The sequence below is a fragment of the Chenopodium album genome, chromosome 7 (genome assembly GCF_948465745.1).
Source record: "Chenopodium album chromosome 7, dcCheAlbu1.1, whole genome shotgun sequence".
NCBI classification, from domain to species: Eukaryota; Viridiplantae; Streptophyta; class Magnoliopsida; order Caryophyllales; family Amaranthaceae; genus Chenopodium; species Chenopodium album.
Genome location: NC_137840.1, coordinates 33,476,018 through 33,493,271, shown reverse-complemented (window position 1 = coordinate 33,493,271; position 17,254 = coordinate 33,476,018). Strand labels below are relative to the sequence as shown.

Here is a 17,254-nt window from a genome sequence, read left to right as displayed (position 1 = left end):
GCAAGACAGGCGGAAAATTTTTACTGATCTACAAGTCAAGTTAACTTATGAGGCCTTTGGCCAGATACGCCTGTTTCTGCCCAAACGCAGGACAGGTGGACTATTACTTACGAAGAAAACGAGCTAAAATACTTAGCAGAATAAAAAAGACACCTGTGGGTCGGATGCGCCTGTTCTTTGCTCTTGGGGCAAGACAGGCGGATTATTCTTAAGTAAAATTAAGACTAAGTTAAAACTTAGCATCTTATCTCGACGAGGCCTTTGGCCGGATGCGCCTACTTTTAGCTCTTGGGGCAAAACAGGCGAAGGATTTCCTCTTAGCAAATTTGCTAAGTCTAGAATTCTGTATTTCGTTGTGCCAATGGCCGAATGAAAACAATTATTCATTAGCTCCGGATGGCCGTCTGTCGCGTGGTTTGGGGCAATCACCATAGTGACTGATTGACTTAGAAACCATGCATACTCTTCTAAGTATCAATAATTTCTAAGTCAATTAATCCACTCAACCGAACTACTCGACATCCGTCCAGGGGCAAGAACATTTGCATGGTATACAGGTTATAATACTTCGTCAAAAGACATGCAATGAAAAAATTTAAAAAAAAAACAACAATATGAATAACTTCAGCCAAACGGCCAAATGATTTCAAATTAAAAGCCCAATCGCCACCAGGCGACTAGTTAAGACTGTTTGCTGGCAAAGCCAGAGAAATTGTTAATTTACCCGACCCCTCGGTCGGTAAAGATACACAAATACTCGGCACGTAGGCCGGAAGATGAGATAAATGGCCATTCGGCCGCAGAAATAACTTATAAAAAGCTTAAGGGGCAGGGGAGTTATCAACATTGGCAGCCGCATCATCATCTGCCGGTTGCTCTTCATTTTCATCATTTTCCTCGTCCCTAGAAGATCCTGAAGGGGAGTCGGCCTCTTCGCCCTCAGCTTCAGCCTTGTTCGCCTCCTCTTCAGCCTGGCGAAGGAGTTCAACATTAAAATCCTAGTTTGCTTGATCAAACTTGGATTTCCATATGCCAAAATCAGCACCCGGCTGTACCGCCTCCCATGCCATCCGCATGATGGCCTCATAGTCTTCCATCATTTGTTTGACAAGGGCCTGCTTTTCATCCTCAACTCGGGACTGGAACTTAGCCTTCAGCTGCTTCTCCTGGTTCGTTAAGCGCACCTTCAGGCGGCTAACCCGCTCCTTGGCCCTCTCGGCCTCTTTCTTGGCCTCTTGAAGAGGCTCAAGCTTTTCCTTGAGGCCTTTAATTTCGGCCTTAAGGTCATTGATTTTGGAGCGAGCCGAATCCAAGTCTTTCTTCACCTGCAGGTTGGCGTCCGCTTGGGAATACATCATATCAAGGGTCAGAAGCTCATTCTAAGCAATTTCAAATTGAGCTCGGTCTAAGGCGGACTCGGCTCGAGCTTTAGCGGCTGTTACCTCTTTAGACTTCTCTTGGATTGGCCTTCTTAGCCCCTAGACGCGCAGCATAGCCTGAAAATGAGAAAAGAGCCGAATGGTCAAGACCAGTAGGATATGTGCTTAAATACTAAGAAAATTAAGCTAACTTTTTACCTCACAGAGGTTCCCCAAGATGGCATCCAAGTTGAGGGTGTCGACTCCTCTTACGGACGCCTTGTCCTCTGGGTCAAGCGCCCTCAGCATATCCTTGGCCATTTGGACGATAGTCGGCCTTTGCACAGGAGATGCAAAATTAAAAGTTAGTCAACGAAGTTCTAAGAAACTATCTTGACATAAAAATTCAGTAAAGGCTAGGTTTATACCGTCCGGCTGAATCTCCCCCAACTTCCCGTGACGCCTCTTCTCTCCTGCTGAGCCGACAGCAGTGCTGGGTTGCTTAAAGCTACCCTTCGATGCTTGAGTAGCATCCGGTTTGCTGACCCCCTTGTAAGCTTCGAGAGTAGAGCCGTCCCCTCTCTTGGGCTTGTGAGCAATGTGCTTCCGGTTCTTGCCGGATGCACTCACATCACCAGCCCTAGTTTTTTGAATCTTGGGTTGGGATTGCTTGGAGGGAAAGGGCCTGGTGGAACCACTCTACTTGAGCAAAAAGAAAGGCGTCAGAAAAACAGGCGGGCAAAATTTAACCTTTGTTGAAAAATATACCAAGTGTCATAAATATCTACCTTGGGAGTCCCGGCTGTATTCTGCTCATCACTCGCCCGATTAAGGACATTTGAGCGGTATTTTGCTGCAGAGACGGCAGCCGACTTCCTTGTTGCCGAGACTTTTTCCATAGCTTTGTCTGCACCAAAAGCAAGAGTTAGACTTTATAAACATACATTGAAGAGCAATTTAAAGGTTGCATAGAATCAGACGGCCGACTACCTCTCGGCATCTCAGAGCTTAGCCCACAAGCGGCCAAGAATACCCCATCTTCCAGCCACTTGTAAAGGGGAATGTAGCTCTGGGGGACTACTATTTTCTCCCCCTGCTCATTTGTCCGAACGGACACTTTGAACAAACCCCGGTCAAAAATTTCCTCCTAGGCCTGCCTAGGGAGGGGGGCAAGGCGCTCTTGCCAGCAAGGAGGGTCGGAACCTTGTTCCACCAATTGTATTTTTGGTTAAGTCGGCTATCAGAGGAATGGACTATATAGAACTTTGTTCTCCAGTCCTTCCATTTGTTCTCATTTCCGACTGCCATCATGTACCCCTTGCAGGTGGACAAGGTGTACCAGCCTTCGCCGCCCTTGGCAGGCGCTCGGCTGAGATAATGCATGTGGGCGAATGCCTCAAAGCTGGGATCCACCTCCAGCATTTCACATACGGCCACGTACTCGATGATATTGATCCATGAATTCGAGACAAGTTGCCAGATACCCAGTTGGTATCCATCCAGTATCCTCTCCACGGCCGGATGAGAGGGAAACGTAGACCAGCCTGAAGGACCGCCTCGTAGCAGCCGAAGGCTTGGTCCTAATAACTGGCCAGGGTCGGCCAGGTTATCGTGTCATCCTTGTTGGGAACGAACAAGGAAAAACCATGACCCATTACGGTCTTGCGCTACAAATTAGCAAGACCGGATGTCATAGAGGTCCGCTTGCTTTGCAGAACATGGTGATAGTAGGGGGCGCGTTCCAAGCGCCTAGAAGCACTCGGCTCCGCCCAGCCTTCCCCCTTTTCCACTGACAAGGATTCCCTTAGAGTGCTTATTTTTGCTCGGGCCTCCTCTGAGGTAACGGAGGCATTATCAGAAGATGACGAGGCCGAATTGTTATCAGAACTACCCCCCAGAGCTAGGGGACTGCCGGCTAGGGCCAGCAGGGTCCTCCCCAAGACTTCCTCCGACGTCTATTTTGAAGGCTCGGCCTGATTCTAACTGTCGGCTTCCCGCAGTATAGTATCACTTGGGGTGCCGCATGAAGAAGGGGAAGAGTAATAGGTTAGAGTTAGGGGAAGGTCAGAAGAAGGGTTTGGCGGGTGCTCAGAATTTTCGCTGGCAGGCACCCTAATAGAGCCGTCAGAGTTTACAGTTTCACTGTCCGAATGGTAAAAGGAACCATCCGGCCTATATCTCCTCGTTGTCTGCTTTGTTCGAGCCATCGTGTCCTGTAGATGCACAGACACTGTCGAATTTGGAGATGTACTTAAAGGAAAGTTCTCGAATGAGCATTCGGCACTCCTAGTTCTAGATTCAGCCGTCCCCGGTGACCGGCTGATCGCTAACCTAGGCCGTGCCGTGTACGTTTGGGAAACCATTTGAAAAATGAAAAATGCAAGAAAGAATAAAAGAAAAGAGCAGGCGGTTACCTTAGAAGAAGGTATTACGAGACGCCTGGTTGGCTGAAGCAGACGAACAGAAGGCCGAGCGTCGGATGCTTGACAAAGTCTAGGTCTTTGAGAGTCTTTGAAAGTTAAAAGTCCAGAGATTTTCCAAGATTCGCAAAGGTGTGAAAGCAAAAATGGAGTCAAACCCTCCTATTTATAGAAAGGGGAAACCCTAATTTTTCCCCCCAAAATGCAATTTGAAAATCCGTACAGTCGGGTGATGACACCTGTCACAGGTGCCATGTGCAATGCACGTGACCCCTATGAGGGGCAAATGATTTGGGTATTTTTACCCGGCCAGGTGGCCCAATCAGAAACTGCCATGTGTCATTAGTAAAGGTGCCATCTGGACCTATGAGATGATGACACGTGGTGGGCGAACATCCTTCTGTCCTAAAAGGATTAATGATCCAGCATGGACCATTCGGAGGGCAACGCGTGTCACCCTAAAAGATGCCCAAAAGCCTGTTGGGCTCCGTGACACGTGTCCCTCATACATTGCCTCTGGAATGGCGGCCTTCAAGGGCCCAAACCTTGAGGCGCCGTTTTGCGGCGTGACCTAATCCCTAGGTCACCAGATCCTAGGGAGGGCACACTTTTTAAAAGGACCCTATAAATAGGGACAGTTCCTATATTTATGACAGGATACACGCAATACGAGACAACACGTCACTTACTCATTTATTACAAAGCTGTCGTTTTCAAGGAACAGACAACACTTTACCTGAGCTTGGAATCCGAGCAGATAACTTTATTTTCGCACGTTTTACTACCGAATACTTACTAACTTAATCTTCAGAGGCGGACCACCGACCATCCGGCGGTCCGTTTTCTTTGCAGGTATAGGCGTCCTTTGCTGAATCCAGTCTCAGTGTTGTAACTCTCCCAAGGGACAAAAACCCTAGAAACAATTACCATCGAGATCCAGCCTCCCCAGTAGTGCCACTGCCTACAATCACCTCACAACAGCCCACACGATTTCATTTCACCCTCCAATCGCAATCCGCAACCCCACACTGAAGTGTAATACTGATGCAAGTCTAAGCATGGAGAACTTCAAAGATTTGCTTATCATGCATCAAGATAGCTTGTCCCTAAACATTGATTCAAGCCAAGCATTACATGGACACTTTCTTGGATATCAAAGCAAAGCCACAGTTTGCTTAGTGGCTTTTCTTGGAGTCTAGTTCACTTTCTTGAACTTTCTTGAATTTTCTTTACTTAGATTTTGCTTACAAGTTTTTACCTTTCACTTGAAAGGGTTTTTCTTGGTTCAAGCATTAGGATCTTTAATCTTTATTTAGTTTCTTTAAACATCAGTTAGTTAGCAAAATAAATCAGTTTAGGCGTGTGTTTGTCCTCCAAGGAGATTGGCGTATGCTTGTGCTACAAGGTGCTTGCTCTTCAAGCAAATTAGAATTCTAGTTTAATTAGGATTGAATTAGGGACTTGTCCTAATCTTCCTAGGTAAACTAAATCTTATAAATAGGGCTGTAAACACACGAATAAAAACTCACAGATTATTATTATTGTTTTAAGTTTTAAACACTTAAGTTTTGTTGATTGTGATCAATTGCTGCTTTGCTTGTTTTAATTAAAACATTCGTTTGGATTGATTAATTAGGTGGATTCTTAATTGATTAATCTTAGTTTTGTTTAATTCTTGGTGGATTTCCTGTATAGAATTAGACTTAACATACCCCTTGTGTTTTGTTGATTTTCGGATCAATAATTCACATCATCTTTGGTATCAGAGCAGGTTTGCGCAACTTTGGTAAAAATTAAACTGGGAACAATTGGCTGGGAAATTTTACGTGATTCTTTTTGCATTGAACTCTAAAAACGTCCATCACCATATAAAATTTCATAATTTTTAGTTGAGTAACGCGTTCTACACAGCCTCAAACGTTTGGTGTTTGTGCACTGATTTGCGATTGAGAGTCTGGTTTTTGTGGTTCCTAGTTTTCCTTCAAGATTCGATCTTATAATCAAGATTTTTGCATAAACTAACTTGGTTTGTGTAGGAATCATGAGTGACGAGGATGTTCCACAGGTTCCAAGGGGATTAACCTTAGAACAGGCTCAAAATCTTAGAAGAGATAGGCGAATTGACGAGTTGGCAGCAAGGATGGATGAGATATTAAAAAGGCTTGATACTCTTGCTGGAGATTCTTCAAGGAAAGGGAATTCTAACCCTAATTCTGGTTCAAGTGAGGAAGAACAACCAAGGAGGAACCCAAGGAGGCCATGAATAATTATTCCTCAAGTGATGAATCACCAAGGCCTAGGAGAAGAGACCGACCAAAGGATGATGATAGGAAACTTAGATTAGATCTTCCCGAATTCAATGGGAGTATGAATGAACTTGAAAAATACTTTGAGTGGATTAGAAGGGCCGAGACACTCTTTGATTACAAGGAGTATGATGAAAGGAAAAGATGCAAATTGGCTGAATTAAAACTGACCGGTTATGCTAGTCTTTGGTATGATAATCTAAAGAAGAAGAGGCATAAGGAGGGGCGTGCAAGAATCTCAACTTGGGAACAACTCAAGAAGCACATGAAAAAAGGTTCGTACCTAGTGATTATATTCAAGATGTTTATCTTAAGATGCAACTTTTTAAACAAAATTCTATGACTGTTGAGAATTATATTGGTGAATTTGAAAAGTTATGCATGCTATGTGGCTTAGAAGAAATTGTTGAGCATAAGATTGCTAGATTTATTTCGAGGTTGAATGATAATATTGCTGAAAAAGTTGAATTACAACAATATTGGTCCTTTGAGGATGTTTGCAAGGTAGCTTTGAAAGTTGAAAAACAGATAAAGGGGAAGAAAGGGACGTACACTAAGCCCTTTGTAAAAGGTTTCACTAAACCTTTTGAGAAGAACAGCTTGGAGAAAAGTGGTTCTAGTTCGAACTACAAGGAGACTAAATCAAAGTTTGAAGCTCCTAAAAAGCTTGTTGAAGATAGGAAGTGCTTCAAGTGTGGTAGTGTTGGTCACATTGCATCTAATTGTCCATCAAATGGGGTAATGACTGCTCAAGAGTGGGAACAAGAACAAGCTAAGTGTGAGCAAGGTAGTGACTATGAAGAAAAGAACGAAGAGGAAAACTTTGAAGAAGAGGAGGGGCATATTGTCGAAATTGATCCCGAGACTCATAGTCAAAGTTTGGTTCTAAGAAGGGAACTATACTCTAAAACCGTACCTATGGAAAACAATCAAAGGGAGAAAATCTTTCTTACAAGGTGCAAGGTAGAAGATAGGTTGTGTGATATGATCATAGACGCGGGGAGTTGCACTAATATGGTATCTACTACTTTGGTAGACAAATTGAAGTGGCCAACTACTGAACATCCAAGCCCTTATAAGTTTCATTGGCTTAATAATTCGAGTGATGTTAAGGTAACTAAACAAGCCTTAATCTCCTTTTCAATTGGTAAATTTCATGATAAAGTTTTGTGTGATGTTTGTCTTATGGATGCTTGTCATATACTATTAGGCCGTCCTTGGCAATATGATAGATTTGTGAAGTTTGATGGAAGGACTAATGTGTATGTTGTGAGAAAAGGAGAAAAAGAGAGACCGGTTGCTTTAAAACCTTTGATAAGCAACAAGTCTTCTAATGTTACCTTTAATTCGAAGAATTCTTATTTGATTAGTGAGAGGGAATTAGAAAAAGAGATTTGCAGCAACAATGTGGTATATATACTTGTTTCTAATGAGATTCAAATTGATCAAGATAAACAAGTAAAGAGGCCGTATGAATTGGAATCTGTTTTAGAAGAATTCAAGGATGTCTTTCCTAAGGAATTACCTTCGGGACTACCTCCTATTCGTGGGATAGAACATCAAATTGACTTGATTCCGGGAGCACCATTACCTAATAAGGCAGCCTATAGAAGTAATCCGGAAGAAACAAAGGAGATGCAAAGGCAAATTGAAGAGCTTATGGCTAGAGGATATGTGAGGGAAAGTATGAGCCCTTGTGCCGTGCCTACTTTACTTGTCCCAAAGAAAGATGGGAGTTGGCGCATGTGTATTGATAGTAGGAGTGTAAATAACATCACTATCAAATACCGATTTCCTATTCCAAGATTAGATGATCTATTTGATGAACTACATGGTTCAAAGTTGTTTTCTAAGATTGATCTTATGAGTGGTTATCATCAAATTCGAATGAGAGAAGGAGATGAGGGGAAAACAGCATTCAAGACTAAGTTAGGGTTGTATGAATGGTTGGTGATGCCGTTTGGACTCACTAATGCACCTAGCACTTTCATGAGGTTGATGCATTAGGTACTTAAACCTTTCCTTGGCAAGTTTGTTGTTGTTTATTTAGATTATATTCTGATATACTCTAAAATTTTGCATGATCATTTAAATCATCTAACAAGTGTGTTTGAAGTGTTAAGAGAGAAGAAACTCTATTCTAAGCTTGAAAAATGCTACTTCTTAGTGCCTAGTGTTACTTTTCTTGGTTATGTTGTATCAAAAGATGGAGTTTCAGTTGATCATTCGAAAGTAGAGGCTATTAAAACTTGGCCTATTCCTACTAATATGAGTGAAGTAAGGTCTTTTCATGGTCTAACTTCGTTCTATAGAAGATTTGTCAAGAATTTCTCAAGTATTGTGGCGCCTATGACCGAATGTTTGAAGAAGGACAAGGGTAAATTCGAATGGACTAAAGAAGCTCAAAGTGCGTTTGAGTTGGTTTAAAAAAAGCTATGTGAAGCACCTATACTTGCGTTACCAGATTTCTCAAGTCCTTTTGATGTTGAAACCGATGCTAGTGGAGTTGGAATTGGAGCAGTTTTACTCTAAAAGAAGAGGCCTATTGCATATTTCAGTGAGAAATTGGGAGGAGCTCGATTGAACTATTCTACTTATGATAAAGAGTTCTATGCCATTGTTAGAGCTTTAGATCATTTGAGTCATTATCTCCGACCTAATCACTTTGTGTTGCATTCTGATCATGAAGCATTGAAGTACATACATGGACAACAAAAGCTCAATCCTAGACATGCTACGTGGGTTGAATTTTTACAATCATTTAATTTTTCTTCAAGGTACAAAGAAGGGAAATCGAATGTTGTGGCTGATGCATTATCTAGAAGATACACTTTGATTGGAATTCTAAATAGCAAGCTACTTGGTTTTGAATTGATCAAAGAATACTACAAAGGTGATGATGATTTTGCTACATTGATTGAAGAGTGTTCTAAAGGAGCCGTGGGTTCTTATTTGCTGCAAGATGGTTTTCTTTTCAAAGGAAATCAACTTTGTCTTCCTAAGTGTTCTATTAGAGAGCTAGTTGTTAGAGAAGCTCATGGGGGAGGAATTTCTGGTCACTTTGGCATTACAAAGACCTTGAGTATGTTACAAGAACACTTCTATTGGCCTAAGATGCTCACGGAAGTGCAACTAGTTATTTCTAGGTGTGCAACTTGTCAAAAAGCGAAGGCTACTTTTCATCAAGGCTTGTATACTCCTTTACCTGTTCCAGATTCACCTTGGGAAGATATTTCTATGGATTTTATTGTGGGATTGCCGAGAACACAACGGGGGAAAGACTCTATTATGGTTGTTGTGGATAGGTTCTATAAGATGGCTCATTTTGTTCCTTGTCTTAAAATGGATGATGCTATGAAAGTGGCGGAATTATACTTCAAAGAGATTGTTAGATTGCATGGAATTCCGAAAACTATTGTGAGTGATCGAGATACAAGTTCATGAGTTTCTTTTGGAAGTCTTTATGGAAGCTTGTGGGAACTAAATTGCTCTTTAGTACATCTTACCATCCACAAACTGATGGACAAACCGAGGTTACTAATCGTACTCTTGGTGCGCTTTTGCGTGGGTTAGTGAGTAAGACACAAAAGGATTGGGACATCAAGTTAGCTCATGCGGAGTTTGCTTATAATAGATCACCTACATATGCTACCAAACAAAGTCCTTTTGAGGTAGTCTATGGAGTCAATCCGAAACTTCCAATTGATCTTGTTCCATTGCCTAAGGGTGAGTTAATTCACAAAGATGCCGAGTCTAAGTTGAAGAGTATGCTGAAATTACATGCTCAAGTTCGAACAAGAATAGAGAAAGTAAATGACATGTACAAAGCTAGAGCAAACAAGCATAGAAAGCAACAAGGTTACAATGTTGGAGACTTTGTATGGTTACATTTGAGAAAGGAAAGATTTCCAGGAAAACGCAAGAATAAGTTGATGCCTAGAAGTGAAGGTCCTTTCAAGATTATTGAGAAGATCAATGACAATGCTTATAAGTTAGAACTTCCAGGAGAATATGGAATTAGTGCTACATTCAATGTTGGCGATTTGGCTAAGTATATTCCTGATGAAGAACTTCGAGATTTGAGGACAAATTCTTTCGAAGAAGAGGAGGATGATGCAAGTATAAGCATGGAGAACTTCGAAGATTTGCTTATCATGCATCAAGATAGCTTTTCCCTAAACATTGATTAAAGCCAAGCATTACATGGACACTTTCTTGGATATCAAAGCAAAGCCACGGTTTGCTTAGTGGCTTTTCTTGGAGTCTAGTTCACTTTCTTGAACTTTCTTGAATTTTCTTTACTTAGATTTTGCTTACAAGTTTTTACCTTTCACTTGAAAGAGTTTTTCTTTGTTCAGGCATTAGGATCTTTAATCTTTATTTAGTTTCTTTCAAAATCAGTTAGTTAGCAAAATAAATCAGGTTATTTAGGCGTGTGCTTGCTCTCCAAGGAAGATTGGCGTGTGCTTGTGCGCCAACGTGCTTGCTCTTCAAGCAAGTTAGAATTCTAGTTTAATTAGGATTGAATTAGGAACTTTTCCTAATCTTTCTAGGTAAACTAAATCTTATAAATAGGGCTGTAAACACACGAATTAAAACACACAGATTATTATTATTGTTTTAAGTTTTAAACACTTAATTTTTGTTGATTGTGATCAATTGCCGTTTTGCTTGTTTTAGTTAAAATATTCGTTTGGATTGATTAATTAGATGGATTCTTAATTGATTAATCTTAATTTTGTTTAATTCTTGGTGGATTTCCTGTATAGAATTAGACTTAACATACCGCTTGTGTTTTGTTGATTTTCGGATCAATAATTCACATCAAATACCAATTTCTCTTTATTAATAACCCAATTATTGTATTTACTTGTTTAGTCACTGAATTGAAGCTGTCTAATATATGTTTTTGGTTTCATTTAGAGTATTTGGGTTGTCTGTGATGATTTTTAGAACAAATGCACAGTTAAAATTGTATTATTTTGGAAATCGTATACTTAAAGCTAATAAATTAATGTCAATTATGATATACCAAAGGTGTAGGTGCTGATGATGAATTTTATATTAATCCTGCAATTGAATTCTGATGGATTCTTAATGTTAGTGAATTAATGATTGTTATAGTGTACTTATTGCTAATCAATGACATTATTAGATGATTTTCCTGTCAAAATGAACAAACTCAAATGTTAAAGTGAAAGGAAAAGAAGTTAGAGGTGAGGATTGGGGTTGGGCTTAGTGCCGACGAGGAAGAGGAAAGCAGGGATGGGTTGTTCCTACGGGATGGGGAAGGAAAGGGGGTGGCCATACATCCTAGGGCAACACAAGGGGTGGGGGTGTGGTGGTTGATTGGTCATTCAAGCCATAGGTGGGACCAGGCTAGGGTTGTGTTTTTTCTTTTATTTTTTGTTTTATACAAAAACTGTAATAGACCTGTTAAATAGAGACATGGGGCAACTAACCTAGGAAAACAGGTTACCAAAACAATCAAACAGGTCAGAGATTATTAGAATAAAATTAGGGTAAGAGGTAGGATTATTTTGGAATAATCAAAAGGTGGGATTATTAATTTCCATTTATCACTGACCAGTGAACGGTTAGACGAGCTTCGTCCCCAACCGGCTTGCGAAAACATTGATCTCGTTCTGGATGACAGCCGTCCAAAACGTACTGTAAAGGTTGGGACGGTTGCTCATGTTACCTTGGGTGCAAGCTTGCACCTTCTGCTGAAGGAATTCAAAGACAATTTTGCATTTGAAGTGGAAGAGATGTCAAGCGTCAGCCCGGATCTCGCTGTCCACAAACTCGCCGTGGACCCCAAAAAGAAGCCCATCCGGCAAAAGAAAAGAAACCACGGCGAGGGAAGAAGTCAGGCGGCAGCTACCGAAGTCAAAAAGCTGCTAGACGCCAGGTTCATTTGGCCTTGTAATTTTCCCGACTGGGTGACCGAATGGGACCTGGCGCGTGTGTGTTGATTGCACAGACCTCAACAAGGCGTGTCCAAAGGACAGTTACCCGCTTCCAAAGATCGACAATCTGGTCGACTCTACAGCCGGTCACGCCTTGATGAGCTTTATGGATGCCTACTCTGGCTTCCATCAGATACCCCTCTAGATCAAGAGAAGACGGCCTTCGTCACTGATTTGGGGTTATTGTGTTATACTGTGATGCCGTTTGGCTTGAAAAATGCGCCTGCCACTTTCCAATGGATGATTAATACAGTCTTCATTAATCAAATTGGGATGAATGTGGAGGCGTACATTGATGACATGATAGTCAAATCCAAGCAACAGGCGGATCACCTTGCTGATCTCCGAGAAACATTCACCACCCTCAAGCGGCATAAGGTCATGTTAAACCCAAAGAAATGCGTCTTTGGTGTTGAGTCTGGGAAGTTTCTCGGATTCCTGATTGATCAAAGGGGGATAGAGGCTAACCCCGTAAAGATACAGACGGTGATTGACATGAAGTCACCCCATTCTGTCAAGGAAGTTCAGAGACTCACTGGTTGCCTGGCCGCCTTGGGGAGGTTCCTCAGCCGATCAGGCGACAAATGCCTTTACTTCTTCCAAGCAATCAGGAAGAAGACCAGGTTTGAATGGGGGGACGATGCTGAGGCGGCATTCCAGAAGTTAAAAGAACATTTGCATTCTCTACCAAGGCTGGTCAGTCCTTTGCCTAGGGAGACGTTGTACATGTATTTAGCCGTCTCAGATCATGCTCTCAGTGCCGTTTTCCTTGTTGAGCAAGACGGCGTGCAGCTCCCGGTTTACTGCATTAGCCATGTTTCTCAAAAATGCTGAACTCCGGTACCCCATGGTTGAAAATTTTGGCCTTGCTTTGTTTATGGCATTCAAAAAACTGAAGCCTTACTTTTTGGCACATCCGGTGGTGATTTACACCGACCAGCCACTCAAGCGGTTAATGTCTACCTTGGAGTCATTCGGGAAAATGTTGAAATGGGCTATTGAAATACAAAGTCTTGAAATGACTTTTGAACCAAGAAAGGCAGTGAAAGGTCAGGCGTTTGCCGACTTCATTGTTGAAATGACTCGTCCGGTGGCTTTGGATAATCTCGATCAGGTTTGGAAAGTGTACGTAGACGGGAGCTCTACAAAGAACGACTATGGTGCAGGTGTAATCTACAAGTTTCAGGCCTCTAATAATGAGGCGGAATATGAAGCCCTTCTAGCCGGTATCCGTATGTGTAAGGCGGCAGGGGCCATGAAAATTGACGCCTACTCTGATTCACAATTGGTCGTTAGCTAGAATGAGGGAAAATATGAAGCAACTCATCCGGCTATGATCAAATATCTTCAGGCAATCAAATAAGAGGCTGGGGCACTTGAGGAATTCCGTCTGAATCAAGTGCCTAGGTCGGAAAACAACCAGGCGGATGCATTGTCAAAACTGGCATCTTCCGCCTGCCATGATATGCCTCCGTCAGTCTTTTGGGAAGTTCTTGAAAAAAGAAGCATCTATGAAGATCCCATTGGAATTCTGTACCGAATCTCTACCTAGATGGATGGCATCCGGGCCTATCTTTTAGACAGCACACTTCTTGATTCGCCACAGGAGGCAGCCGTCCTGAAGAAGCGAGCTGCAAGCTTCGAGTTGAGAAACGGAGAACTTTTCAAGGCCGAGTTTCTGAAGCCCTTGTTGAAGTGTGTCACCCCAGAAAAGGGGAAAGAAGTTCTCGAAGACTTGCACTCGGGATTCTGCGCCTCCCACATAGGCGGCAGGCCCCTAGCCGTTAGAGTTAGACGACATTATTTTTGGCCCACTCTTGAGGCAGACGCCAAGGAGTTGGTGAAGAAATGTGACAAGTGCCAAAAATTTGGCAAACTTATTCACCGTCCGGCTACTGATCTGACGGCCATCCACAGCCCAATCTCGTTTGCAAAATGGGGCATGGACATTTTAGGTCCTTACACGCCTGATCCAGGCAGAAAGCGCTACATCTTGGAGGATGAGGCGGGTAAGAACATCAAGACCTCAGACGTAATTTTCTTCATCTAGAAGAACATTATCACCCGGTATGGGGTACCTTTGTCTATGGTGTTCGATAATGGTCCTCAGTTTGAGATGCCTCAGCTCAAAACTTGGTTGGGAGATCAAGGGATCTCAAGCTGTTTTGCATCCGTCGGCCGACCCCAAGCAAACGACCAAGTTGAAGCCTTCAACAAACTAATCTCAGACGGCATTAAGAAGAAAATTGAAAGAGCCGGTGGCTTGTGGGCAGAAGAGTTAATCCATGTCCTATGGGCCATCTGGACAACAGCAAAGAGGGCAACCGGTGAAACCCCATTTCTCATGGTTTACGGTGCTGAAGCCGTCTTGCCCATCGAACATTACGTGCCGACTCTCAGAGTCATGGTATATGATGAAGAGGCAAACTGGGAAGCAATGCGCCTGACATTGGATTCACTCCCAAAACGCAGGGGCAATGCCGCCTTGCGTCATGAGATTTACCGTCTGAGAATGACTAGAGCCTACAACAAGAAAGTGCACAAGCGTCCCTTAAAAGTTGACGACTTAGTGTTACGAAAAAATGGAGGCAACCGGTAAGGCCAATGAGCTGGGAAAGCTGACTCCCAATTGAGAAGGCCCCTACCGGATCTATGAAGAAGTAAGGGACGGCACCTATCGCCTGGAAACTCCAGACGGCAGGCTTCCCTAGAACTTGGAATGTAGACAATTTGAAAAAGTACTACTTCTGAAAATGTAAGTTTTTTGTAAACAGTGAGTCAATTAATGAGAACTCAGACTTTGTTTGCAAAATTGTTTTGATGCTCCGCCTGGGTAATACTCAGACGAAGTTTTCATTTATCCAACTAAGTTTGATACTTAGTAAAGGTTATAACTGCTTAACCGCCTGGGTAATTACCCAGACGGACTTTTTTTGTTTACATAAGCTAAGTTCGATACTTAGTGTAATTCAATAACGTTCACCCAATGCTCCGATTAAAAACTAAGCACAAAAACGCTTAGTGGCTATACAACCACTCTCAAACAAGACCAAAGGCTAAAATGGCCGGATGGTTGCTCATTTTAAAAACTCGCCTGTCCCAACATGGACAAAGGCGTCCGGCGACACCCCTTCGGGTGCAATCGTCGCAGAGAACAAACTATTCGTCGGTTCTACGTATCTATGCAGACGACAAAAATTGAACGACCGAATTGGTTAACTCATAGCCGTCTGACCAGAATGATCTGTGAGGAACGATCATGTTACCGAATACCGGATGCCTTGAGGCATCAGTCAGTCACCGGCTGAAGTTCTCACTTAGGTTAATTATTCCAAAGTTGCACTTTCTATCCCAATTGGGGCAAAAGAATTGTGCAATGGCTATGCAATCTCTACCAAGACGGACAAACACCGTCTTGTTAGTGACTGGAACGCCTGTTGGTGTACGGCTGTGCACTTGGTTTGGGGCAATTAATACTGTGATTGATTGACTTACAAACGTATCATGCTGTTTGCAGCATCAGACGTTCTTAAGTCAATAAAACAACTCCACTTGAAACCAACCACACAGCCGTCCAGGGGCAAGGACAACCGGCTTTTGATAAGCTAAGCTAGGTAAAAAATCATCGCACGCTTTTGATAAGTTAGGCAAAAATCAGGCATATACGCAAAAATGCAAAAATTAAAAAATTGAAATCCTATGATCAAAACCGACTCAGTCGGTGCATTCATTAAGAGTCCACCCAACCAAACGGTTGTAGTGGATCAAATGTTAACCAGACCCCGTCCGGGAAATGAGAAATTGTTAATTAACCCGGCTTCTCAGCCGGTAAATACAAGAATACTCGGCACGCAGGCCGGAAAAGCAAGTTTTGGCATACTGCCGCAGAACTAAAGAAAAAATAAAAAAAAAAAGAGGGATTGGCATACTGCCGCTGAAAAATCACTTCTGGCCTGCAAGCGGCTCCTCCTGGTCCTCTTCCTCATCATCTAAGGGAATCTCTTGTGCTTCACCAGGACCAGGTAGCTTAGGCGCGGGGGGCTCATTGTTGGAGTTAACCCAGGCGTCGAAGGACTTAGGCTCTAGCTCACCTTGCTCTCTTAGGTACACCACGTACTCGGCGTAACTGTGAGCCAGTGCCCAGACGCTATAATCCTTGTCTGGGTAAAAGGCAGCCCAGACGATCTTCATGCGGGCGTCGTTGTCAGCATCACTTTCAGCAACCAGGCGGTTTTGCTCCGCCTCCAGAGTTGCTGCAAAGTTTGTCTGAGCCTGAGCAGCCTCTCAACCTTGGTTTTCAGATTGGTGTTCTCTTCGAAAACACCTTGGAGTGTGCCAAGGTCCGCCTGGGCCTTCTTGAGCGCCTCATCAGCCTTCTTGAAGCTCTCATCCGCCTTTTTCTGGGCCTCCTCCGCCTTCTTCTGAGCCGTCTCAGCGTCGCTCACCCGTTGGTTGGCCGTTTTCAGATCCGCCTCCAGCTGCTGGATTTTTGACGCCTGTGTCATTATGATTGCTTTAGATTCAAGTTCATTTACGATAGTGGAGTATAAAGCAACATTATCAGCATCTGTGGCGGACTTCTTGGCCCTTTTTACCTCTTCCCGTTTGCGGGAATAAGGACGCTTGAGCCCGTCTACCGGCAGCATAGCCTGCAAAATAGCAAACGACATTAGTATTGCAAGCGGGGTAAAGCACTTGGAAAAAATAAAAGAAAAATTTGTTAAGTCTCTTACCTCAGCCAGAAGAGACAGGATTCTTTCCAGGTTGAACGTCTCTATCCCAGGGATAGCGTTCTTGTCTTTCTTACTCACCGCCTCCAGCATGGCTTTAGCATGCTTCTGGACGTCTGGCCAGCGGGGAGATTGATCTGCACCGTAATCAATAGGTGATGAGTGCGAAATTAAGGCAGCACATATCTGTTGCTGACCGCCTGAGGATGACGTCTGTTGGGAGTGGGATTTCACTCGCAAAGGCCACCCCAGCTCAGGCGAGGATTCAAAAGGGTTCTTACCTTCAGAGTCGGCCAAGCGGGAGCCGCTTACAAGCGTGGTGAACCCCCCGGTTGCTGATAGGGGGTTGACGAGGTCGAGGCCCAGACTGCCGCCTACCCTCTCATTTCGCCCCCCTATCCACATCTGTGGGTTCCCGGCTGAGGCGCTAGTAGTTGAGGCGGAGGTGGATTTTTTTGTCTTGTTAAGAAT

At 43.2% G+C, this 17,254-nt stretch overlaps 1 protein-coding gene across 1 annotated transcript in view; it reads right to left on the bottom strand.

Annotated features, from left to right (window-relative positions):
• Positions 1 to 821: 821 nt before the first annotated feature.
• LOC145640143 (uncharacterized) overlaps positions 822 to 17,254 on the bottom strand; it is an 86,043-nt gene continuing 69,610 nt past the window's right edge. Inside the window, exons 12-13 of the mRNA XM_081691452.1 lie at positions 1,578 to 1,695; positions 822 to 971 (exon numbers count right to left, since the gene is read on the bottom strand). Of these exons, the coding sequence (XP_081547578.1) occupies positions 822 to 971; positions 1,578 to 1,695 (268 nt within the window). The remainder of the gene's footprint in view (positions 972 to 1,577; positions 1,696 to 17,254) is intronic.